Raw genomic sequence first — 27,535 nt, 5'->3', positions numbered from 1 at the left:
CTCCCATCTGTCACAGACTGATGCTGAAAGCTGAGCAAGTGAGTATAGCTCACTTAAACCTTGAAGGTCCAAGTTCAAAAGGCCGAGGACTCCAGCAGCAGAAATACAGAGCAGATAATGGTGAAGTGGTGTCTGCTCAGGAAGAAGATCATCGTCCTTGCTTTGTTTTATAATTCCTTCCAGCTCAACTCTTCTCACAATATCAGTACATGTATACTCAGAGCCACCTCGGTCACCTTGGCATATGTACGCTCACTGAATTCTTACAGTTATTTCAATAAACACTCCAAGATAACGGTCCAGTGCTGGAATACAGGAGTAGCTGCTACAACCCTGAGTGGATTCGTGTATCTTTGTAAATTGAAAAAAATAATAAAGAATTGAACATATGATCATTTGTAATGATCAACACATTAACGCTCACAGCAAATTGAACAGATTGAGGTGAAATCAAGTTCTACAATTAGCCAAAATTAGAGCACTAACTTAACTACTAATGACAGTGGTACCTCTCTCTCCCACTAGATGGAGGTGTGATACTGTAATAATGAAATGTATGCTCACCTCAGACTTGGTACTTTGGCTGTGCACAGTGACCATGGCCAACCTCTCTACAGCAGATTCTGAAATCACAAAAGATATTTAGTATACATTTATATTTTGAAGTACCGCTGTGTATGAACTTTCTTGATGACCCTGATCCTTATTTACCTGATGTAAAGCCTTCAGCAGAGCTGTTTCTAGCTTTGTGGCGGCCCTTTGAGAGTTGCTGTTTGGGGCCCCCGGTTGGCATAACTACAGTATGTGGAGAGATTCCTATAATAGTCCATAAACTGCTGAATAATGTTAACAGTCCATCATTCTTGTCAGTTGACATCACACACTGCACAACACTTTGAAGTTCAGCGCGCTACTACTAAAAATCACATGCAACAGTTTATGATAGTGAGTTTTTTTTTTTTTTAATATAAATTACCTATATTTTGTTTTGAGGATAGAGGTAGGTACATTTTATTGTTCTCAGATAAAAACAGAGGATTTATGTTTAGGGCCCCCTAGTGGCTCATGGCCCTTTGCGCTATGGCGTAGTCAGCCTATAGCCAGAAACACCATTGATATTCAGTATAAAAGTGCTAAATATTAAACAAGAATGTCTTCCGCGGAGGGACCTATTAGAGTTTGAATTATTTGCCCAAACCCAACCCAGCTTAAATAGCAATCGTAATACCACGGGCTTGGGCCAGGTTTGGACCCTGCGTTGTAAATAAATGGTCAGTTGATGTGTTTCAATTCGCGCGAGAAAGACGCACGTACATGAGGCTTATTGTGCACAGATGTGTTGGGTTGAAACGTATTCGGGCTTAAAGGGACATCGGGCCAGGTTGGGTCTTCTTTTTTCGGACCGATAAAGGCTCTAGTTTGTATGTTCTCCATGGAGATGCTATAGCTTCTCATCTAAAGTCTTATCTGTCAGTTGTTCTATGTGTTTGTGAATGTTATTGTGCCTGTGTGTTAGCCCAGCAATAGATTGACTCTTCACTAAGAGTGGTATCATGACATCTAGGCAGGTTTTGAGGGTGAAGCATACCTTTTCTAGTCCCAAGTGAGCGTGTCATTTCAGATGTAGGAGACATAGTTGATGTCCAAAGGTCTCAAGTGCTGCCAGAAAATGTAGACATTCAAATAATTGTTGAACAAGAACATGTGTGGGCTGTCTATAGATTCTAGCTTGATGTTGTTTTGCAAAGTTCATGGACACATATGAATATATTTGTTTTTAAGAATGTCCTTATGGCATGATTTGGTTTTACTTTTACACTGGCATCAATTGTCATTCCCTGTTTTTTGCATTTATTTACAGAGTGGGACTTTTTGAACTTTATATTGGAAAACATTGTTTTAATCATGTCACTGTTTGTTTTTATTTTTATATTTCTATTGAGATGAATAGTTCATACCAAGAGTGAGTTTGTAAGTAGGCCATGCCCATTGTTAAAGTCAATTAAAAGCATGGTTCTTTTTCAAAGTGTATGAATATACATAAGTTTGTTGTTTTCCAAAAATATTGTGCATTGTCTCATCACGTGAACTTTGTACATCGTCCTACCCTTAATCTTTACCACGTCTGGATGAATTATTACATATAACCTGCTGCTTTGAAGAAATGCAGCGCTATTTACCAACTCTACACATCTCTTCTGCATTTTATTGTGAAAAGCTGCTTGCACAATGTCCCTTTCTGCCAACTGGCGACATATGGCTGCAGCACATGCACCCCAATTCTAACATACAGACCGTGTACACACATGCTCCTGTGACTGTGACACACTAAAGGACAGCGGGTATGTGCCAGCATATGTCTGCTACTGTGTGTGTGTGTGTGTGTGTGAATTTAAAAACTGAGTGCAGGCCTGTGTGTGAGGTACAGTAATCCGCACTGGGCAGCTGCACTCATTTGTATTCAGCCCCCAAGGCACTTTTGGGGCGTCTCACTGATTAGGGATCAGAGGAAGGGAGGAAAAGGAGAGAGTGAAAGGGTAGAGAGCAAGAAAAACAATGGGTGAGAGACAGGAAGAGACAAAGGCAGAGAGATGAGTCCTCTCTCATTTAGTAAACAGTTGGTTAATGTCTTTAATCCCATTAACAGGGGAGAACTTGCCCCCTCACATATGTGTAAGTGGTGGGAGCAGCATACACTCCATACAATATACCCTAACACAGTGGCTCTCAACCTTTTCAGCCCGTGACCCCCAAAATAAAAGTTCCAGAGACCAGGGACCCCACTGTACCTGAAGGTGGTTGAACACAGACATGAACATTGAAGAACAGTCATGTGGAGACAGTGTCATCTATAAGGGGGAATAAAGGGGAGAGATTTTTGTGACCCATCAATAAAGTCAGCAAAATATTTATCTAAATATTATCCACTGTTTTCTGGGAAGATTATTACATAGTATATAGGCATCTTAAAGATGTAAATCCTTGTTTTAATCAGAAATGAAATGGGTTAAAATGGTGGAAAAGTTGCAGAAATGGGATTTTAAAAACAACAGAAATTGGTTAAAAGTTGCAAATTAGAGAGGCCAAAAACGGACGGAAAAAGTGGTAAAAAGGGTTCAACGTGTCAATATTGGAACAATTAGTAGGAGCAAGTAGTTTAAACTGGCAAATAATGGGCATGATAAATCATGAATGTGGTTAAATTGGCAAAAATAAGCATGAAATATGGGGTAAAGAGATTAAAAGTGACAATAATGGGTTGATATTATGTGACATGAGGTGGAAAAATGGTGGGATGGGTTTATAAGTGCCGAAAAAGTCTTGAAAGTGGAAAAAAATTGCAGAAAAGGCATTGAAATTTGAATATAATTTCAATGCCATATTAAATATGGCAAGAAAAAGTGATGAAAAAAGTTTAAAGTTTGGTGAAGTAGCAGAAAAAGGTTAAATATAACCAAAAAATATTCTGAGTTTCTTGAAGGCATCTGGTGACCCCCTTCCCAAGGTTGAGAACCCCTGTCCTAACACTGTGAGCTATAGTAAAGAGAACTGGAGAGCCGACTCGGGGTAAAATGACATGTAAATCAAATGAGCCGCCGTATGTTTTCAGGCACCATTTGCCGACAATTATTGTTTTGACCTGGCCCCTCCGATGACAAAAGAAAGCTTCTCCCTCTGAGGAGCAGGAAATCAGCTTTTCAAGTGCTCTTGTGTGTGCACAGTAGAGAGCAAAGCAAGGAGCAATTGCAGCACTCTGAGGAGGATCAGACATTGGGTGATTTTCCACAAGGAGAGAAAAAGCAGTGACGAACCATGGCTTTCTTCTAACATGTAATACACACGTAGGTAACACTTAACTCAGGGATTACTCTGCTAACAGGATGTGATCTGGTTATGAACCTGATACAGAGACAGTTATGTCATGTTAGTGCTTAATCAGTGTAAGAAAAGTAAATACATTTACATGTGCCCTCCATCTAACGCAGGGGTGTCAAACTCATTTTAGTTCAGAAATAATTTCAGGAAAATGTAGCTTTTTTTGTTGTTTTTTTTACATCTCACACCATATACACAGTATGGCATTTCTTACCCAAATAAAAACATGGTGTTTTATTACAGAATTCAGCAGCACGTGTCCTGATGAAAACGAGGAGGCGGGAACACATTACACCCATTTTAAAATCGCTACATTGGCTCCCCGTGTGTGTTTCAGGATCGATTTTAAGGTTCTCTTCCTGGTTTTTCAATGTCTTAATGGTCTTGGGCCTTCTTATCATTCATAAATACTTTTATCATAGGAACCTTCCCAAACCCTGAGGTCCTCCCGCATTGGCCTTTTAGTAATTCCCAAAGTCAGGACAAGCACACACGGTGAGGCGTTGTTTCAGTTCTACGACCCCCGTCTGTGGAACAGACTGCTGGAGAACCTCAGGGCTGCAGAGAACGTTCATATTTTTAAGAACAGGCTCAAGACACACTTGTTTAATTTAGCTTTTAGCTAATTTTTATTCATTTTAGGAATGTTATATTTTATGCTTTTATAGTTTTAGGATTGTTATCTTTTATGTTGTTTTCATAGTTTTAGGATGATCTTTTATAATGTTTCTATAGTTTTAGAATTACCTTTTATCATGTGTTTTAGAACTGTTGTCTTATATTTTATTGTTCTTTCATTCTATTTTGTATAGTTTTAGGATTGTTCTTTTATGTTATTTTTTATAGTTTTAGGATTGTTCTTTTATGTTATTTTTATAGTTTTAGGATTGTTCTTTTATGTCATTTTTTATAGTTTTAGGATTGTTCTTTTATGTTATTTTTATAGTTTTAGGATTTTTCTTTTATGTCATTTTTTATAGTTTTAGGATTGTTCTTTTATGTTATTTTTATAGTTTTAGGATTATTCTTTTTTGTTATTTTTATAGTTTTAGGATTGTTCTTTTTTGTTATTTTTATAGTTTTAGGATTGTTCTTTTATGTCATTTTTTATAGTTTTAGGATTGTTCTTTTATGTTATTTTTTTTATAGTTTTAGGATTGTTCTTTTATGTTATTTTTTATAGTTTTAGGTTTGTTTTATTTTATTTTTAGTATAGTTTTAGGATTGTAATTTTATGTTATTTTTATAGTTTTAGGATTGTTCTTTTATCTCTTTTTGTATAGTTTTAGGATTTTAGTGTTTCCTCAGAGGGGGCCCTCTGCACTCGGGGCTGTGATGGGCCGTGGCTGCAGTGGTGCTGTATCGTGGCCCTCAGTGCTGGTAAATGGCTTTTGGTATTTTGCTGTGCTGGGGGCTCTGTGGACAAAGTGGTTATTTTTAGATTGCATTTTATTTGATTTATTTTTGAGACGTTGAAAGTATAGAACACACTTGTTTGAGAATACATTTGGTGTTTTATTTTTTCATTTTGTTCACAATTCACAGTATGGAATGAAGTACAACAGGTTACACAGCAACTACAACTGTAAATTATGCTATTTGTGCAACAGGTATATATTACAGGAGCAATAACATATACTGTACAGCACATATAAGATGACCAGATTGCAAAGAAAACAATAAGTGAAAAAATATTTGGTGTTTTAATTTGAAAAATAATTATTAATATTTAAGCTCTTTGCACTTCCTGCACTATATATCAGGACATTGTTTTTTTTTTAGCTTTACAAACTAATAAAAGTAAATACATTCTAAAAATGACGAGACATTTAAGGGGCCCCATTTTATTTCCTGGCGACCCCACATAGGGTCACGTCCCCATGGTTGAAAAACCATGATTTAGCTGGCTAAGAAGAAATCTACTTCATACATGTTGCAGAAATGGAGAAATTGAATGAAGCTAGACAGGAAGGAAGTTATAATATTTTACCCCTCGGTGACTAATGTTCCTAAAGCGTCATTGAAAAGGGGAGGACTTGGAATTAAAATCCTAGAAAAATTCTGACAGATTTAATTTATGACCAATTGGCTCTCTGCCAGGAGTCAGCCTCCGTCCAATCACAACAGAGCATTATAAGCTTGGCCCGCCCCCAAATTTGGTGCTGAAGAAGAACGTCATCTCCCTTATATTAGCTTTAGCCTAAATTAGCTCGGCGTTTCAATCTTTGAATAATCTGCTTGTTCGTTATTTATCTTAATAGTTTCTGTATTTAGGACCTGGTGTTCATCGCTTTGATGGTTTTATTAGCCTTAGGCATGTTTGGCAGTGCAAAGACATGCTGAAAGGAGGGCTGCTCGTGTGAAATGCTGGCTAGCTTCATTAAAGCTAGCCGACAAGCAGGGGTCGAGAGGCAAGAGTGGCTAACACTGAGGAGGGCTAAGCCTGTCACAACAAGCCGGTGGCACTCTCACCTTACAGCCGTAAGTACCAGACGGAGATCTGGCAGAGGTAGTCCCTTTAACACCAAGTAAGTAACAGTTGCTGCTGGTTTATTGCGCTGGTCCGCCCGTTCGCTGAAAATGAAACATTAGTTCCACACTTAAAAACTGGGTACAGCGTTAGCTGGTTTGCTAGCAACTGGTTTGGCTCCAGTTTAAGTTAGAGGTGACTGACAGTCCGTTCAATGTTTTTTTTTATTTATTACGAAATATTATGGGTGATAAATGTTTGTGTCATTGGCCACAAGCATGCAGCTTTATTAGGCATTAAGGCTACATGTTTAAAGATAAATTAAAACTGATCAATTATTTATTAATTTTCAGTGAGCAGCAAATATTACCTACCATAGGCAAGGGAAATGTATTTGTATAGAGCATTTCATACCCACGGCCATTCAATGTGCTTAACATGATTAAAAAGTGCGACAGAAAATGTTTTTCTAGTTAAAAAAAATCAATAGGAGCGTTAAAATAAGCAGTAAAACATTGAAAATCAACAGTAAAAAAAACTTTAAATCAGCAGTAATATGAATAATACGTCCCTAAATTACAGTATGAAACTGATATGTAAGCGATGTACTTTTAAAAACGTGCAGATACTGAATTCATATGTTAAAAACATAAAAAAAAAGCAAATTATCTTTACATTTTGGAAGAATAAAACATTTATTTGTATTTTTTTATTTATTTAAAAAAACAGTACATTCTTCAGCCTGTCTGTTCTAATGCCAGTGCTTATACTGCTTATTAGAGGGTTAGGATTAAATAAGTTAGACTTCTTCCTATTCCATTTTTGAACGTGTAAATGTTTCATTGAGATCTTACTTTGTGTTTTTGACTTGTTTTGTGACATTTCTTTTATTTTGTGTTTTTTAAAAGATAAAAGGTAAATATAAAGACAACCTTTATTAGTCCCACAAAGGGGGAAATTTGCAGAGTTCTAGCAGCAGATAAATAACAGTGTTCATGTTCAAAAATAAATAAATCAAAATTGCGCAATTTTAGCTGAAAGCTAAAAACATTGATGTGGCCGATTAATCGCTCAGGCTCTACTGAAAACTACAGGCCTCTGTCTAGCAAAGATATTGCAGAAATCACTACCAATTTTTGATTAACGTGTTTTGTAAATAACAATTTATACTGCAGTTAATTAGAATTATTATTGTTTTATTTTTTTTAAAAAAGGAAAACACGAGTGTTAGACAACAACAGTGCAAGACACCAATGGCGGCCTGATCAATTCCAAAAGTAGCTTAGAGGCCACTCGTGTTACAAATCAATGTGTTATCATTATTAGGCATTGGGTAACAAAACACTCCCATCTTTGTGACGTAGCTGTAAACAAATAATGTTCATTCACTGATGAAAAACAAGCAATTAAATCAGATAAAGTGGTTGAAATATTTGGGAGAAATCCATTTGTTAATATGATTTCTCGTCATGATCAGATCTAACTGCGAAAAGCAAAACAACTTGATCAAGCCCTGACTGTCAAGTATGGGCTCTGGAGGGCCTTTGTTTCTGTTTGTTTTATCCGTTTCCCTGCTTCAACACACCTGATTGTAATTAGTGGCATTTTATCTGGCTGTGTGGAGAGCTGCGTAATGAAACCATCATTAGCTTCAGGTGTGGAGAGGGAAGAGTTTTGGACAGTCTCCCCGCTCTTGTTTTTTCTAAAAAAAAACATATTAGTGTCTCGTGGAGTGGACTGAATTTATTGTTAGCTTTTATGTTAGCAAGTTCACACTGGTGTCAGCATGACTGGTGCAGCTAAATTATACACCATAACATTTTTAGTTTGGGGTCCCAGACTCCCAATAGATGCTAGTTTGAACATGACAGGTTTTATTTTATTTTTATTTTTTAATCTCACCTTGGTTATAGAGCATTATCAGGTGTATATGGAAATGGACAACAGTGTATCCTGGTTTGCTGCATCCATCCATAACAGGGCTGGGCAATATATCGAGATTCAACTTTTCTTTTTCGGTGATATAGAAAATTACAATATCGCCTTTATCAGGGGTCTGCAACCTGTGGCTCTGGAGCCTCATGTGGCTCTTTTGCAATGGCTCTTTGTAGCTTAAAAAAAAAAAATAATAATGAATTGTTCTTTCTTACAGAGGGTGTTGACGATTAATGATAAAACAATTGGTTAACCTAAAAATAAATCACATTGTGCAATAACTGTCACCTTCCTACTTCATTTCCTACAACCTCTACTGACCATCACTTTCCTTGCACCTGTGGTTAACCTTAAGTTTTAAATCCCTTGTAAGATAACTAAACTAACAATCAGACTATTTTGAAAGAAAATAGTTTGTATTAGTGTGGGGAAAGATGTATTTAATTGCCACTATGCCGCCTTAATATTCATGCTTGATACGTTTCAAGAAATGAGCAATTAACATGTGTTGACCAACATGATCATGTTATCAAATTCAAGTTGTTTTTTGTAGCCCTTCAAATCCTTTAACTCATAAAATTATTTGATATTATTTTAACTGTGTAGAATTTTATACACTGTATTGTCTTAATTGAGAAGGATTTTAATCCAAGCGAGATGAGGCAAAACGGCTCCATTGAGAGTAAAGGTTGCAGACCCCTGGCCTATATTGATAAAATATATTTCTTATACATTATTTTGTATCAAAATACTCATTTTAGGAGTCGCTGCTTTTGCGACTTCTCAGAAAAGCACAGTTTGATGGATTTCCGAGTGCATCCTAACCCAAATCTACCAGGACTCACAGTTTTCTTATGCTTATATCACATGTAAGCAGTCAATTTTTTCATCCTTTTGATAAGTTATTTTGTTTCTTTAAGGAAAACTCTAACCATGTCCAGTTCTCTGTACAAACTTGCCTAGAATTATTATTATTTTCATTTTTTTTGTTTTAGCCCCAGTTAATAAAACTGTAACAATGCTAAAGGAAACCTCTCAAAAACACTTCACCCATCTTCAGCCATTCTTCTAATGCTGAGCCAGTGTGAGCTGGCAGCTATAACTGTCCAGTTAGCTGTGGTCTAATACTGTGTGCAACCTGTGGCCTGCTTCTGACAAGCTAATCGAGCTGTGCTAGAATCTCATCAGCAGTGGACAGTTAAATTGCATTAGCTTGTTAAAGCTATCCTTCCAGTCAAAAGTCCTTTATCCGTAGCTTTTCTTAGCCTGTCTGCTAGCAGCCCACTCTGTGTTTACTGTCATCAAAGTCACAAGAAGGATTTACATGGTCAGAATTAATCAAAATGAGGTTAGTTTACCTGCTATGATTTAGAATTAAACCATACAATTGTGTGTGCATCTGCTTTATGTATGGCTGGGTTAGTGCTTGAAAACACAGCAAATGGACATGATGCTGCAGCTAATAGCACATACTGCTCATGTTGTCATGGCAACCTCTCACCTGCCACTCTTCACTATGTAACTATGGAGGCATCCGACTCTAGGGAAGATGTCTTCATGGAGTTCAGAGGGCTTACGTCAGAGGTTATAAGTTATGCATACTGGTATTTATGTTTTATGTAAGACCAGCTGAGTATGGGAGCATTTAACCTCCTATAATGCTGTCACACTGGTACCAGTGGCGGAATTAGGACGTGTGCTCATTGTAATGGTTAAAGTGATCCAATCAGGGCCAACATTTTCCAAACGAGGGAATTCAACTAAATTCTAATAATGCATGCAAACAAAAAACATTTGATGATTGACATAATAGTTCTAGCAGCCGCAGCAATACACGAAAGCAGCGAATTCATGCACATTTATTAATATTTAGTAAGTGGCCTGTAGGGGTAGGATGATATTAGGGCTGGGTGATATGGACCAAAACTGATTTCTCAAAATAGCAATAAACAATATTGAGCTCTATTTTAAATTCAGATATAATCAGATCAGAACAAAAATTCTGGGTTAAATTTGCTGATGCAAAATGCTACAGAGGCACATTTATTACCAACCAACTGCGCAATATGGGCCACTTTTGGCTTTTTCTCCTCTAAGAGACAGCACGTGTGAGTGAGTTCTTTAGTGTGGCTTGTGACTCATTACAGAACTTTGAAACACTCCTCAAAACCCACATGTTCTAACTTGCTTTTCCTTAACCTTTCTTTTACTTTTATTGTTATTTCTCTATTTGTCTGTATTCTGTAATGCTGTTCTTAGAAGAAGCAAAAGCAGCGACTCCTAAATTGAGTATTTTAATACAAAATAAACTATAAAATATATATATAAATATTAGTATAGGCAATATTTTCATTTTTTATGTCTCCAAAATAGATAAAACCTGATACATCTTGAATCTCGACATATTGCCCGGCCCTGGACGATACCAGTATCGTCAATATTAATAATGGGCTCAGGATCACGATGCGATACAGCATTTTTTTAAAAGGAAAAAAAAAAATATTTGGAAAATTTATACTTTAACTTTGTGATGCTTTAATATTTTGTTGCACCGTATACCGTCTCACCTTTAATGGCCAATAATTCTTGGCTAGTGACACCACAGTAGAATTTATTTGGGCAATTATTAATTCTCTATTTAGCCTTTATTTATTTTAGCTGGATGTACCTTTTTTTTTTTTTTTTGAGATGTGGCCAAGAGCTACAGTACAAAAGAGCAGACAAACTTGATTAAGAATACAAGTTCCACTCTTCTGTTGAATGTTATATTGATGCTGTCGCCTGAACTGATAGCATTAAGAAAATCCTGCATTTTGTTTCTTTTTTTTAATTTGTTTGCTCAAGTTGTTTTTATCATATCATTCAAACTTTATTGTCAGCTTTTCCGTATTAAAACCTCCAGTCAGCAATCACAAAACATGGTTTTGTTTTTTAAGCATTGGGTATCGTTGTGATTTTGTAGGACATTGATGCATTTACCTCTTAGTTTCCGTTAATGCATTATTACATTTTAGCATTCAGTCTGTGAGGTCTCACATTAAGAGACTCCATCCTACCTACTCACACAATGTATTTGCCAAAAGCATTTATTGATATTTTTAGAAGTTGCATACAAGAGTGCAATTTCCGCAGCCGAGACTCCATTAAGTACCGTTCCAATCGATACGGCTCTATCTATATTCTCATGTTCTCTTGTTACGTAAAAGTAATAAACTGCGGTTGGATTCATGTGTTTTTTTCCGTTTATCAATGGCTTGTGTTGCTGCTCATTCAGCTAATGCAGGTGCAACTGATAGAACATCTTGATGAGAAATCGGTGGATTTTTATTAGTGTTAAATCTTGAATTAGTTTTTTCTGACAACGAAGACCTTAGATTAATATTTGGCAGCTCCCTTTAAACTAGACTTTTACCTAGAGTTCACAGCAAACATGCTGCTTTTAGTTGTTATGCTGCAAAGAAGTGAAACAAACTACCAGGCCAGCAGAGCTGAAGTCATCGTCCAATGGGAACATTTTTTAATCCAAGTTAAAGGCACTCTTTTTTTCTACTGCGTATGACTGAGAGAGAGATTTTTAATCATGATATTGTTGATTTAAAGTTTTTACTGCTGATTTTGATGTTCTTTTTGTTTTTTAAACTGTTAAATAAATGGGAGATTTAGGCCAAAATTCATATCTCGATACTTTTGACAAAAAACAATACAGACTCAAATACAAGCCTTAATTAGGTTACACACAAAAATACGCAATAGGTCAAAAATCCTTTTCAATGCAGGACAAAACTTGACTATAACAAATACACTTGGACTCATTCTTTAGCTAGGCAGCATCTTTAAATGTCCATCATGTGTTAAATAAATATATTAAATAGTATACATACAAATATCAATATTGCTTAATTTAAAGCATTTTGTGTCTTACCAACAAAAAATTTGAAGCTTAAAACAACCTCAAATGTAATATGTGTCTGTTAATATCCACTGTTATTTAGGAAGTTTATTATACAATGATATACAATATGAATCTGGATAGTTTTACCTCACCCCCGCCCAGCGCCCTATGAGAGCCGGAGATTGGCACCGGCAGACCCCCGCGACCCTGTTAAACGGGAATAAGCGGGTATGAAAATGGATGGATGGATGAATAGTTTTACCTCAATTAAGTCTTAACAAAAATTCATATCTGGGTTAAATTTGCTGATGCAAAATGCCACACAAGCTCATTTATTAACAAACATCTGTACAATCTGTGCCACTTTTGGCTTTTTCTCCTCTATAGGACAGCACGTATGAGTGAGTTCTGTAGTGTGGCTTGTTTAGGGGAAGGTCTGGGTTAGAACACATTCAGTAAACCATCTGTGATTTTCATGCTGTTCAGAGAAGTAGTGAAAACAGTGACTCCTAAAACAAGTATTTTAATATAATTCTAGGTGTTATTGTAATTTTCTATATCGCCAAAATAGAAATCTCGATACATTGTCCAGGCTTACTTTTTAATCATCTAAAGCACATTGAATTGCCGTGTGTATGAATTGTGCTATAAAGATACATTTGCCTTGCCTAGCTGCAAATAGTTTGATTTACTTATTTATTAATGTATTTTTTCTTCACCACAGGTAACTGTAGATTTCTTACGTGGAGCCATGGGTGCCTTCTTGGACAAGCCCAAAACAGAGAAGCACAACTCGCACGGTGAGGGCAACGGCCTCCGATATGGACTGAGCTCCATGCAAGGATGGCGGGTGGAGATGGAAGATGCTCACACAGCTGTTTTGGGACTTCCCTCACCTGGTATGACCAACTGGTCATTCTTTGCCGTGTACGACGGTCACGCCGGTTCCAAAGTCGCTAACTACTGCTCAAAACATCTCCTTGAACACATAATAACTGCTAGCGTAGAAAGCGGAGGATCTAAAGGCTCCCAGTCTGGATCAGACAGCTCCTGCAGCAACACCCCCGCTGTGGACCCTCCTGCAGTGGAGGCTGTGAAAGGTGGGATCAGGGCGGCCTTTTTGAAAATCGATGAGCACATGCGCAGTTTCTCTGACCTACGCAACGGCCTGGACCGCAGTGGTTCCACTGCAGTGGGCATTCTTCTATCGCCTGATCATTTCTTCTTTATTAACTGTGGGGACTCTCGAGCAGTTCTGTTCCGCAGTTCCCAAGTGTGCTTCTCAACACTCGACCACAAGCCTTGCAACCCACGTGAGAGGGAGCGCATCCAGAACGCCGGCGGCTCGGTGATGATTCAGAGAGTTAACGGGTCACTGGCTGTGTCGAGGGCCCTCGGGGACTTCGATTACAAGTGCGTGGATGGCAAAGGCCCCACGGAGCAGCTGGTTAGCCCCGAACCAGAGGTGTTTGTCATGGGACGGGCACCAGAGCAGGATCAGTTTGTGATTCTGGCCTGTGACGGCATCTGGGACGTTATGTCCAATGAGGAGCTGTGCCAGTTTGTCAAATCCAGGCTTGAAGTATGTGATGACCTGGAGAGGGTGTGTAACGAAGTGATTGACACCTGCCTGCACAAAGTATGTATGCATTTGTTTCTTATACTCAGAGTTGTATATTGTGTAAACAATAGAAGTGTGCCAATACATCGATTATTAGATTAATTGTGATTCGATAACTATTCATAAATGTAAAAAAAAAATCTATTTTTCATAATGACTAAATGGCAGGAACATGACTGCTGCTCGCGGAATGAAATATAAAGTTGTGCATGCCGCCGTGACACCTGAAGGAACAGACCAGGTCAAGTAGGCGATAGCGGCAGCTAACTCTTGAGCTACAATTACTGAGCGGGAGATTCATTCATCCAGATTAAAAGCTAGAATTTGAAAGAATCATGTGCTATTATTTCAAAGTTGGCCAAGATGCATCTGTGCATTCCTGGCACCAGTGTCTCCTCGCCGGGCACATTTCCTCTGCGACGGCTTGGAAGGGCCTGACAGAGGAGGTGGCTTGTGGGCCGTGAGCTTTAGAGCACTGCCCCGCTCCCCCTAATCTGATTACTGTTAGATTTGACATAAATAATGATGATACATCTGTTTGGTTACTTTAATTAATAATTACTGACATACTTAGAGAGAGAGAGAGAGAGAGATGCATTGAAAATCGTGATAATCGTTGAATAATCAAATCGTCGCACTCTTATTCGTTATCAAATGGAATTGTTAGGTTCCTTAGATGGCACATCCCTAGTTTACGATAACAGTCTGACCTAAATTTTTCAACCGAAAATGAAAACATTTTGTGGGTTCAAGTTAAACATTTTATTTTTTAATTTTATATCGTGTATTGTTGGAATATAAATATTTTCATATTTTTTTATTGATTTATTCTTTGAAGCAATATTAACTCATACAATTACAATGTTTTAATTTTAGGGTTAGTACACATTTATAGCCATAAATGCAATGAGACTAATAATTTGCATAATTTCTTCCATTGTTTCGGTTTTTGGTACATCCCTAGTCTGAACTCCTTGTGTACGCCTTCTTTCTGACCCAGTTTTTTATTCTTCTCTCCTGACGTTCATCTTAGGGGAGTCGGGATAATATGAGCATTGTGTTGGTGTGTTTGTCGGATGATTCCAAAGTGTCGGAGGAAGCAGTGAGGAAAGAGGCTGAACTCAACAAATACCTGGAGTCTCGAGTGGAAGGTGATAAAAATGTTTATTATTCTGTTGTTTGCAAGTAATTAAGGATTAAGATGAAGAACGGAAACATCTGAAAGATTATTTATACAGCTATTCCTAGAAAGTGACTGTGTTGGAAGCTTGAGTAATGGATTTAGAAAAATGATCTTGAGTAACATTTTTACAGATACATATTGTTACATTAAAACTCAAAGCATTGGCTTGATAGTCATAAGATACATTATTCTCCTTGAACTATAGCTGTATCATTCTAGGTTGTTGGTCCATTCGGGTGACTGATCATGCCACTTTCTATTGTCTCTCCTCCACACAAGTAATCACAGACTCACAGGAAAGGAACATCTCACATGACCTCCATTTCCACTTCAGTAACCTTCTCCTCACTCACACATCTACTGTGGATTCATTCTAGTCCAGGATGTCCTAACCTGATCCACGAGGGCTGGGAATCCATCTGGTTTTTAGACACTTCCTTGTTCCAAAATTCACTCATTGTTTCACTTTTATGCCACAGAACTTGGTTTGGGGCCCCTAATTTACTTTGTTCCAAATTTGGCCTCACTTAGATTTTTCCCCCTAATATTTACACAATGCTGGAGCAGTTGTTTCTTTTCTTCATAAATTAAGCCAAAATAACATCTGTTCTTTTTTTATGAGCTGTTTTAAGTGAATGCAAATCTGTTACTTAATTAGATGTAATGGGGATAATTAAATTAAAAGTAAATTTGGCTTTATATGTTTACATGCACTCTGTAAAGATAATGATATTTAATTTGATAAGTTACTTATCAATGGCAACATTGCTGAACTACTGTATTAGATAAAGCAGTGGATCTCAAACTGAGTGCCCCCCCCAATTTTTTTTGTTTTTTTTTTTTTTTGTTAGCCCTTCATTTTTACTGTTCTAAAATATCTGATTGGACATTTTATTTTATTTTGAGTTATCAAGAAGAATAGACACAATTTTCATCCTTTGAAAAAATTATAATAAAACTTTACATTTTTGACCGATTTTATTTGGATGGGTTGAAAAGTTCTTTTTTTTTCTTTCAAAGGAGAGGCACAACAAAAGTTTGAGAACCACTAAGGTAAAGGTTGTTCCAAAGTTCTTAGATGTAGACGATTGTTTCACTTTCATTATAGAAAATGATGTATAATGCTTTGTGAATACTTGTTTTAGTGCTGATGATATGACAGAGTAGAGAAAGTAAAACATGAGAAGAGGCTGTACAGATGTTGTTGGCTTCCATACAGGATTGTGTAACAGCATATCTTGGTCATCTGGTGTTGTTTTTAGAGATGCTGTCTCGGGCCGGGGAAGACGGTTTTCCAGATTTGGTAACAGTGATGAGGAACCTTTCTTCTGACAGCAGCATGCCTACTCTGCCACCCGGGGGGGGTCTGGCTAGCAAGTAAGAACGTAGTGAAAGAATGTCTGTATACAACTGTTTGTTTGTGTATATAAGTTACAGAAGTATTCATTAATAAATACACAGTGCAACAGAAATCATCCTTAAAGTCAGAGTTCCTCATTCCTGAATAGACGACGTTCTGCTTGTTTTGGATGTTTCCTAACTGAATGTGATGATACAGGACAATGGCTCCTGCTGCTATAGCACACGTGTCAAACTCAAGGCCCAGGGGCCAAATCCAGCCCCTTTGAGCATCCAATTCAGCCCACAGGAGAAAGTTAAAAAAAAAAGACAGAAAAACATGAATCATTGTGTAAATAATCAAATATTTCAGTGTAGATATCTCAGCCCTTCTAAATACACACATTTCTTAGATCTCCACAATATTAGGAGCATCGCAATTTTTTCATGCTTTTATCACATGACTGCAGTCATTTTAAATCTCAAGGGCTCAATTTTCCTGAAATTATTTCTCATAATTTCCCAAAATTACATAAATTAGTTATAAATCAATGAAATTTAAAAGAGGAAATCCTAGAGGGTCTGATATCTGTCACCTACTGCTTGGATATTGTGGGTGCGTTACACACCTAATATACTGTATCTATACGTCAAAGTGAAAACTTAAAATCTATGGCCCACTAAAGGTCAAAATACTTTATATTTGGCTCCTTAACTAAAGTGAGTTTGACATCTCTGCTTCAGAGCATCCAATTTGGCCCACAGCAGTAAAGTCAGAGAAACCAGGACTCATTGTGTAAATTACCTACTAATTCAGTTACAGGTGTCTCAGCAAGATATCTCCAAATTAATACACAAATTGAGTGACACTCACATTTTCATTGAATTTAGTTTTTATTCTCAAATTTCTAAAAGAACCTTCCATTTTTTTCCCAAATCCTGAATAATTTTCTTCAAATTATTCCAAAAATTTCATAAAAATGGGTGACAAAATCAAATGAATTGAAAGTGAAGATCCTGCAGGGACAGACATCTGTCACTTATTGCTTTGATATTATCAGTGTTGTACATATGTTATCATTTATTTACATGTGGAAGTGCAAACTAAAACACAATAATTATTGAATTACTAATTTTCCCGTCTAAAATCTGCAGCTCACTTAAGATAAAGTGCTCTGTCTTTGGCCCCTGAACTAAAATGAGTTTGACACCCCTGTGCTATAGGTTCACTTGCATCACCCCACAGCTCCACAGCTGGGAAAAAGAAACCTACTGGCAAGTTGCCACTTTAAAGACCAATAACAGTAAACACTGCCTGATAGAATGGCTTCCTGTACGCTGCAGTTGAATGCTCTCTAGTCTAAAAGGTCCACTTTATTTTTCTGCCAATATACTTCACATAGAGGACACCTGTGATCTCTGAAATGCAGCTTTTAACTGCCACCAAATTGTTTTTGGTGTTTTCTTATACCGGTTATTGATGGAGCCTTTTAGCTTTGACCTTGCTAGAGCACATGTCCAAATAGTTTTTTATCCCTACTCTGGTTCCCGTGTTAATGTAGATAGATAGACAATTCACTAACACTTGGAAAAACCACGGACAAGAACAATGCTTATCCACTGGGTTTCTGACTGTATCTGTAAGGTGATTTTTTTCTATCAGTCATTACAGGGTGTGTTTATTAACATGTTTGTATCTGTGTGATCTTCATACAGACGGAGTGTCATCGAAGCTGCGTACAATCGTCTGAACCCTTACAAAGAGGAAGATGGAGTAAGTAGTACACACAATGTGCAATCTGACTTCTTTTATTTTCTCTGTTTTTCTTTATTTAAAACTGTGACCCAACATGACCTAACATACATGTTAAAGGACAATATTGCATATTTACAAGCTATTATTCACCTGAAAACAGGTGATGGATTATTATCTAGAAAGTGTGACAAATGGACAAATATGTCCAATTCTGCCAATAATCTATTTTTTTTTCACCTCGTCTGCACATGCTGTTAAATGTCAACACTACATATAGTGCAATCTTTTCACTACAGTTATGAATGTTTTATTATTGCAGTGAAATAAATACAAGTGTTTTATTGCATAATTGTGACCATCTCCAGCCCTCCCTAAGGAAGGGTAAGAAAAACTGTATTAAACAGAGAATATAACATTAAAGGGCAGTGTTGCACCTTGGTGAGAGGGAAGGGAACAGGGAAGAGGGAGTCAGGATAGGACAAAGAAAGGGGTGGTTAACCTTATTTAAAATCTCTCGCTACATGCAACCGATAGAGTAGTGATCATGTTAATGCTGAGCTTCATCTGAAGTGTGTTTTAAATGTGTTGTGAAGACACTGGTACAAAGACAGGTTTAGCTGATGGTGTATTAGCTGAACTGGTGATCATTTTACATGGTGACACTTCACAGCTGAAGCATCTCCAATCACACAGCTGTGCGGGGCTTCGGGTAAAACATGAAGGTGATGGGTCGTTTGGCATTAATTAAAGCAGAACTAAGTAACTTTTTCACCTTAATAAATTTTTCTCATAGTCCCTGTGACGGTAATATAAGTGTTTATGGGGTGATTTCATCTCCCCCTGCTGTCTCTGGCCAGAAAACTGCACTTGCAACTTTTCCTGCCTCCGACCTAGTGGCAAGACATACTGCTTTACGGCAGCCCAATACAAACTAATGCTAGATTATCACCAGCCCTGTGGCTGTACACGGTTGTCTACCAATTCCCTTTTCTCAAACTTATATCATGGCAGAGCCAGCAAAAAAAAAAGGCAGAGATGACCTTTGTCTGAGGAACGGAGCAACTCCATGCAGTGACAGCTCAGCAGCAACACGCAGCAATCACACACACTGTCCTCGCGGCAACAGGCACGCTCACACACTCGCAACCCAGTGCTCCATCAAGCAGCACACACACAAATATCCATCCATCCATTTTCAGAGCCGCTTTGTCAACACACAAAAACACATCACACACATTTCCTCACTCCCTTCCGTCTTACTCCCACATCATTCATTTATTTTACTTGTCTTTCTTCCTCATGCTGTTCACATGGTCACATGGGACTATATGTGTGAAAGCACCCTTAGTGTGATTTTTCAGTGATCGGTTGCTTCCGTCTTGGGAGGGCAAAGGTGTGCATGTAGCTGTGGTGTGGGGCATGCGGCGGGGGGTGCGGTGTGTTTACGACAGTGACATAACCAAAAGGGACCTTTAGGGGGAGCGCTAAGCACAAGTTACTTAGTCCTGCTTTAAAGATTTCACAAATAATGTTTTGGAACATACTGTATATCGTACATTTCCTTGTTTTTTTTTTTTCACATTAAACGGTTGGCTGACGTTGCTCTTGCGATGTAATCTCACGAGTTTTCAGCATTTCTGAAGCATCTGAAATAAAAAATGTAAAGCAGAAGTTGGCTTCATTAACCCCGTTTAGCATGTTTGGTGATATTTCTGGAAGTTTATTAGCCAGTAAATTCACCTTAACAGGGAAAGACAATGGGGGGAAAAAAATGAAACATAAAACTGTAAGGTGACACGCATGCAACTCAGAAATTGGTAGATTTTGAAAAATTTTGAAACGGAAAACCTCAGGCCTTGCAATTGGAGTAAGTTTTAAAAGTGGGAAGTGATGGATAATGAATAGTCACTTCTACCTGTTGTTTCAGTGGATAAATATTCTTAGCACATTGCTGTTATCTGTTTTCTTCTTAAGCAGTGATGCATCAATCTGTTTCTGTTTCTGTTCACTGTTCAGCTACTGTGATTGTGTGTGTCAGTTTGTTCATGCTTCCTCTTGTGTATTTGTCTGTCTTGGTCGGGCCAATGCACTTTGAGCAGAAACAGAAATTTAATGAGGCTCCAGGACTGTCTGAGATCAGGGACATAATGCTAGTGCAGGCTTGGTTAGGGATGGGAAAACCCAATGAATAGACCCTAAATAAAGGGCACCAGCTAATGTCTGTCATTGTCAGTAGTCTGTAGGTCATAGTAAATGATAATGCATGTACGATGAATGATGGACACGGACACACACACACACACAGTTAAGTAGAAGTAAATGTTCTTTGAATTAGTAAACATACTGTAAAAGTTTTCTCATAAAATGACTCGATTGTTGTAAAATGGTAATTTCGAGACAAGTTTTTGTTCAAATAACTTGAATATTAAAATTTCCCCAAACATTTAGATATGCAACACAAATGTCATTTTTTCATCATCATCCCCTAATGCAGTGGTTCTCAACTTTTGTCGGATCGTGACCCCATTTTGACATCACTAACTTCTGGTTACCCCAAATAAAGTTTTTTTTTCTTCTTTTTTTCTAGAATTAGTTTTTGTTATACTGAGTTACAAACATAGAGTAGCCGGGATTAGTGTCAAGTTGCGTCAACTCAGATATTTTTCTATTGCATTTTATTTAAACTAGATTTATATAAATTAATTAATAATATGAAAAAGAAAAGTGAGAGAAAGTGAAAAGTAGAGAATACAGTTATAGTATAATAATTTAAAAAATTTTGTTTTTAAATCGGTACTTTTTTTTTTAATCAATTTCTAGACATTTCAGGTGACCCCATTTAACTTCCCTGCGACCCCACATGGGGTCACGATCCCAAGGTTAAAAAAGGCTGCTCTAATATAAAAATTAGAGATTTGCTTTGCAAACAAATAAAAGTCAATCAAGTTTAAATAGAGCAAATCAAGTTAATTGCTATTATTTTATAAAACAACAACTAACGAGCCTCACAATGAAGGACAGTTCCCATTTTAACAGTGTGGATTAAATTTAAGTTAGGAGTACTAGGGTGGCTCAGAAAAAACAATTTTTCAGGGGAAAAACCTCCTCCCTGGGTGAAATGGTGTTCCTTTTGGGGTAAAAAAGCATTTGTCACTTTTTTAGAATTTTTAAAAAGATTCTCCAGGGTTCCACACAGCCCCTTAAAATCTGACCATTGTTCATCTAATATGACAATATATGCATGTGGACAATGTTCATTTATTTCAGTTGAAATAAAGTTTCAATCAAGCAAAATGTAAGAAGTAGATGGAATTCAAACACGTGCAGCATATTTTAAGTTTTATTCTGTTTTATTGCTATCACTGTGTTTTGTAATAGTTGTAGTTTTTACATGAAAATGATGAAATATCACACAGTGTTAACCCAGATAATTGTTTGCTAGTGCTCTTACCCACTGTGTGTACTGGTTAGTGACGTTGGGTAATAACTTTCTTATGACTTCTCATCACTGCCTAATAGGGTAATGGAATAAGTATTTGCCCACACTTTTCTCAGGTGTCCGTAAGAGACGAACAACTGCAGTAATGATACTCAAGCATTCGCTCCTAGAATTATCAGCAAACCCTAGCCGCCAACCTGAATATTTGTTTGTAGAAATGGTCAGATTTGATTTGCCATATGGGACCCTAGAGAATGTTTTTAAAATTTTGAAAAAAAATAAACATGTTTATTTACTCCAAAAGGAACACCATTTGTACAGTTGGAATAACTTATTAACAGTCAACAAAGTCAGATGTTCTAAGATGTAGTTAGTTTTATGGCAGCTTTATTTTATCTGATTAATTAATCAGACATATTGTGGTTAAATAATTCACACACACACTTACACACACACACAGACACACACAGACAGACGGATGAGGGACGTGTGGATTTGTCTAATTGTGTTCACCCTCTGATTAACGCAGCCTTCCTGTTTCATTTGGTAAGTGACCACATATATAAGTGTTACATTCACTCTTCTTCTTCCAACTTCTCATTGGACACACATACATACACTCACACGTACATGTGACCTTTCTCCCTGACAGGCTTCTTCTCAGTAGTGACCTGTTCTTCTTCTGTCACCCAATCATCAGTGTCCACTCCCAGTCCTGATCTCCTGTCTCGCATGTGGACAAATCATAATAGACTTCCACTGTCTGCGTCGTTGTATGTTTGTGTTCAGTCGACTCTCTTGATCGGACGAAGATGACTGTTACGGACAGTGTCTCTAGTTCCTGTCTGTCTCTTTTCCTTTTGTCTGAGGCACAAAGAAAGCATGCACCAGTTCTACTCGCATGCATCGCTGTTCTCTACGACTCCTTGAACGATTGCACGCATCTTTAAACCTGACTCTGTGTCACTGCCGGGAATAAGATGATAAAAGGCCCCGAAAGCGTTGTGTTTTTCCTTGACTCATAATGGTTTGAAACATTGTATTTTAGGTTTGGAAACAAAAACTACGTTAGAGGGATCCTCCACTGTTTTTACAAATGTGGCCTAAAATCTTTGAAATCCACTTATTAGAAATCTATGCCTAAAGAAACGCATTTATTTGCACCATATTCATTTTGTTAACTTTACCATTGACTGTTAAAGGACTCTCACACAAAATGATTTCTATCCTCAGGGCTTGTGCGTCTTCAACAGTCCGTGATTTACTCACTAACTTCAGCTACCAGAGTATGTCAGTGGACTGTTTAAGGGGGATTTAAGGCCCTTTAGGAGAGCTCTTCTTCTCTGCTTCATTGTCTACCACCAAACCGCAGAGTTGGAAGTGTCGCCCCCTGAAAAAATAGATAATTTTTTATTTCACATCTGTTTTTATCCTCTTTCGGTAAACAAAATAGGGTTACATCGACATCTTTAACTTTTCCTGAATATTTAGAACAAGGGTGTCAAACTCATTTTAGTTCAGGGGCCAAATCTAAATTAGTTTATTCTTAAGTGGGCTGCAGATTGTAGGCAGGAAAACGAGCAATTTCAACAATAATTTCCCCAAATTTGCACTCCGACGTATAAATTATGTAAGGCACCGACAATATCCAAGAAATAAGTGACAGATATCAGTCCCTGCAGGATTTTCTCTTAGAAATTCCATTGATTTTTTTGTGACATTTTTATTTAATTTTGGGAAATTATGAGAAATATTTTCAGGAAAATGTAGTCCTTTAAACAACGAGAGATTTAAAATGACTGCATTGATGTGATAAAAGTATGGGATATTGTGGGTATTCATTGAATTTGTGTACTTAGAATGGCTGAGATATCTACAACTGAATTAATTGATAGTATAGATTTTAGACAACACACGTGTAAAAACAGTGGAGGATCCCTTTAATGATGATGTGTGTCTCCCTGTTGTTCTCCATTAATTCTTTTGTCTTCTGTCCTTTTTTTCTTCACCTGTTCATTCCCTTCCATCCCATTCCATCCCTCTCTCTCTCCCTCTGTGTTGTCTTTCCTGCAGAGTGGAGCAGACTTGGAGTGCCACTGGTAGCTGCCCAGGACAACTACCCGATGTTGACAAAACAGGACCACTATTCCACACCAGATCACATCCATGGACAGTACATGTTTTTGTTTTCTCCTCTGACTTTTGATTTATTTATCAGTGAAGGTGGATATAAATAAATAAAAACAAATGAGGAGTGCACAACACATTTATTATTTCACCAAAACCACATGGAGATGTTGAAAAATGTCTTTTCAGATCAGAGACTAATAGGCACAGACTATCTTTGGGACTTTATGGTGCCTTGCTCTGACTTGGTAGAGAAAGAGGACCGCCAAATAATAATAAAAAAAAAAAACCATCAGTCATTGCCAACAACCAGCCACAGATTAATGGCATTGTTTGTGTTAAAAAAAGTGTGCAACCCTTTTTGTGTCTTTTGAGCGGGGAGAATATTAACAGCGCAAAGTTTTTAGACAGATTCCCACCAACCCGAAGCTTCGCTGTGCGGCTCAGGGCTTCCACTTGCACAGAACCCCAACAACATTGACCCGGTAATTAGTGCATGTGGCTTTTTGCTGCCTTTTTCCAGAGACCTCCAGGTAGCGTTTAACAAACATGATTCCTACTTCTCCGTGTAAACTACTTCCTGCTGCACGCCTCTGCTCTACTTAAAGGTTCTGATTTCCTCTCCTATCGCTTCCTACACAGTAACAGAGACTCTGCAGTCATTTGTGTCAGAAGCGTCAAGAAGTATACACTTTTGAGCCTACTGTCACATTATAAGATATATAAAGATAGAGTTTATATATTAAAATCCTATATAGATATATATTTTTCATTTGTTAATTTGATCTACATTTACAGCCATTGTGTTTGTGGCCTAATGTGTGTGCGCGTGTGTGCAATTGTGATTAACAAAGTAGATTCAGGAGTAAATTCCTCTCGGATTCTGTTCAAAATGCCTTTTTTCATTTGTATTGAAAGGAAACCTTCAAGATTTTTTTCTTCTTCTTTCTAAATCGGTTTTCAAAGCTCCAAGTTTACGATATTACAATGAGGGGGACACAGCTGAAACACATTTATACAGATTCTCAGGTCCAGCAGGACAGTTAAAATAAGTGCCCTGGTTTACCTTTCAGAAATAATAATAAAAAAAAAATAATGATTTCTGTAAGTATAAGCACAAAAGCAAAGAATCCTCAGAAGAAAAAACAGTACTTGTGAGATTAAAGCCTTATCTTTATTATGTTTTTAAAGCAAGTATTTGTATACAAAGTGAGTGACAACAGGGTGTTGAGGCCAAATCAAGAAAGTGATCAGAACTTTAATCATTAGTAAATATTTGGATTCCCAGCGATGTGTTGTTGATAACTATTAAGTGTTTAATTTCATATTGTTAATACACTGTAGGATGAATATTTTTTGAGGTAATGAATTAGATTCAAGCAGCATAAAAATTAATAATCACAATTTTTACTACATTTCCTCGGCCTTCCCGTACTATAAGGTGACACCTGGGGGAGTCTGCTGGCTTTATGAAGCGTTTGTGGTACTTTTTGCTAATGGTGCCATGTTTGACTAATCGGTACTTGAATGTGCAGTTCTTGCTGTAATTTGTTAATTGCCGTAATGTTTTTGTTTGTTTGCTTTTGGTGGGGAGAGTTTGGGGGCGCTGTGGTGATGCATGTTTTGTTATGGGGAGGGGGGAGGGAGGGAGGGAGGGTGGGGTGATCAGTGGACACGATGTTTAATGATGTGAGCGAGGAGGGGTAACAAGGTAATACAAGCAACAACAGAACATTTCATAATATAACACTGGGTGCGTTTTGTTTGGTTTTTTTAATAAAATGAAGGAAAACTGTTCTATCAGAATTAATGCCTTCCCACATTGAATTTATCGAGTCATGCTTAAGGATAAAATGGAGATTTTTTTTAGATACTAAAACCCGGAAAAATCTGGAAACAGTTCCAGCGAGATTCTTTTAGTCTTCTTTTTGAATAGTACGTTAAGTTGAGGTTTAATTTATTCAGACTAGGTCTTCAAAGAAATGTTTATCTCCTGACATGTTTTGACTGACAACTGCCAGTTTTCGTTGGAGGAGTTCTGCTGATTGCCTTTGATGATTCCTTTGAAGTTTCCCTTTACTTCCATGTAATAGTTCCAGCAAGATTAATTTTGTCTTCTTTTTTAATAGTATGTTAAATTGAGGTTTCACATATTCAAACATGGATTTTCAAGAATTTTTTTTTTATCCCCTGACATGTTTCGACTGTCAACTGCCAGTTCTTGTTGGAGGAGTTCTGCTGATTTCCTTTGATGATTCCTTTGAAGTTTCACTTGACTTCCATGTAATAGTTCTAACAAGATTAAATTTGTCGTCTTTTTGAACAGTATGTTAAGGTTTTGTTCATTCAAACAAGGTTTTTCAGGATTTTTTTTTATCCCCTGACATGTTTTGACTGTTAACTGCCAGTCTTCGTCAGAGGGATCATCAAAGGCGATCAGAACTCCTCTGCATTTCAAACGCATACTGGAGACACAGTAAATGCAGCCCTGTACTGCATTCACATTGTACCAGTTGTTAGAGCTACTACCTTTGCCAGGGAGTAAATATTTATTACTAGTTATTGTTTTCCAGAGTTTTATTGGGCTTTATTTACCAGGGATTAGTTCCTACTACATGTTTATAAGTTGATAAATATGATTTTATTGTTGTGCTTAGTTCCTGTTATGAACATATATGTACATCTGAATGAGGTACCCATTTAAAAAAGTAATACAAATACAACTTTTTCTGATAATAAAAACAATGTTACAAAGAAATCTTAAACATCATTAAAAAAAAGTCAGTTTTGTCTTTTGTAGTGTAATCACTATCAGCTGATCATGTGAATTAGTTTGTATTATGATTTCAATTAAAAATAATAAAATAAGGTAAATAAATCCCAATAAATATTTGCTCCCTGGTAAAGATGCTAGCTCTAACAACTGGTACAATAATGCAATTGGTGATATTACAGCCTGTTGCCCTTTTAAGTACATTGTTTTTACAGCATGGCCAGGATACAAGCAAACTGTAGCACTTTTATCTCTCCTGAACAGTTATCTAAGAACAAAACAAGCATTGTTTTTTTGAGGAAAGCATCCAGACATGAAGACATTCACACAATAAATTCTGAAGTTCTGGTGCCCAAATAAGTATGTTTAAAAGACCCACCTCCCTCTGAACTTGGCAGTATTTTGACCCCAGAATTAAAGTACATTTTAAACTGTAGAACAGAATTCACAATTCTTTTTCCTGTCTTTGATCACTCTTTACAGACAAAATTGTAAACTTTTTTTTTTTTTTTTTTTTTTTTAATGAATTCTCAGCCGTTCAGGTCTGCTTTTGTGTAGGTTACTGTATCTCAGACGAGTGGAGTAGTAACCTCAAGTATTGGAGATTAAAAGAAGCAAACACCCACAGTATTCACCATCCTCCATGAACCAGTATTCCAGTTTGTTATTGTGATGTTTACAGACTTACAGTGAACACAAACGTCAATAAAAAAAAATTAACAATAATTTAACTATAGACCCTCCCTTGGCTTTCTTTTGTGTTGCTTGAATGGGAAAAAAAAACAAAGTTTAAAAATAAGAGTTTTATTCAATGATGTTAGGATCTAGACTTTTAGGTCATGGTTCTTATTTCCATGCAAAATGAATGCATTTTCTCACAAGTAGACTAAAATATTTCCTTATCTGTTGATCAGGTATTTTCTTACACATCGATTTCAATTTTGTAATTTGTGTATTTTATGAAGAAGATATATGTTCTAATTTACAACACATGTCCACAGGAGGCTTTTATTTATTTAAAGGGTTTAAAAAATACACTGTACTCAACATTACAACAATAAAAGAAAAGTTGACAAATGTATTAGGTAACTAAAAGACAACTTGAGTTATCAGAAGAAAGAAAAG

The 27,535-nt window shown here is 37.1% G+C and overlaps 1 protein-coding gene and 1 long non-coding RNA gene across 5 annotated transcripts; one reads left to right on the top strand and one right to left on the bottom strand.

Moving 5' to 3' along the window:
* Window positions 1-6,529, bottom strand: LOC114476896 (uncharacterized). Its single transcript, XR_003675651.1, has 3 exons — window positions 6,349-6,529; window positions 565-623; window positions 1-351 (listed from the first exon to the last, which is right to left on the bottom strand). It is a non-coding gene; the product is annotated as an uncharacterized LOC114476896 (long non-coding RNA).
* On the top strand, window positions 6,034-25,241 carry ppm1ba (protein phosphatase, Mg2+/Mn2+ dependent, 1Ba). 4 transcript variants are annotated; one of them, XM_028468894.1, is made up of 7 exons: window positions 6,034-6,357; window positions 12,898-13,812; window positions 14,828-14,945; window positions 16,240-16,354; window positions 18,032-18,089; window positions 22,040-22,056; window positions 23,584-25,241. In XM_028468894.1, coding segments are annotated over exons 1-7 (1,341 nt in total). In that variant the 5' UTR covers window positions 6,034-6,240; the 3' UTR covers window positions 23,585-25,241. The 4 variants fall into 4 exon arrangements, with proteins under 4 accessions (XP_028324695.1, XP_028324694.1, XP_028324697.1 ...); XM_028468893.1 differs by lacking the exon at window positions 22,040-22,056; XM_028468896.1 differs by lacking the exon at window positions 22,040-22,056 and having other exon boundaries at window positions 6,034-6,404.
* The last annotated feature ends 2,294 nt before the right edge of the window (window positions 25,242-27,535 follow it).

This window comes from Gouania willdenowi, chromosome 15 (assembly GCF_900634775.1).
Source record: "Gouania willdenowi chromosome 15, fGouWil2.1, whole genome shotgun sequence".
Taxonomy (NCBI): domain Eukaryota; kingdom Metazoa; phylum Chordata; class Actinopteri; order Blenniiformes; family Gobiesocidae; genus Gouania; species Gouania willdenowi.
The sequence above is the reverse complement of the archived record's forward strand: the minus strand, read 5'-3'. Positions and strand labels throughout refer to the sequence as shown.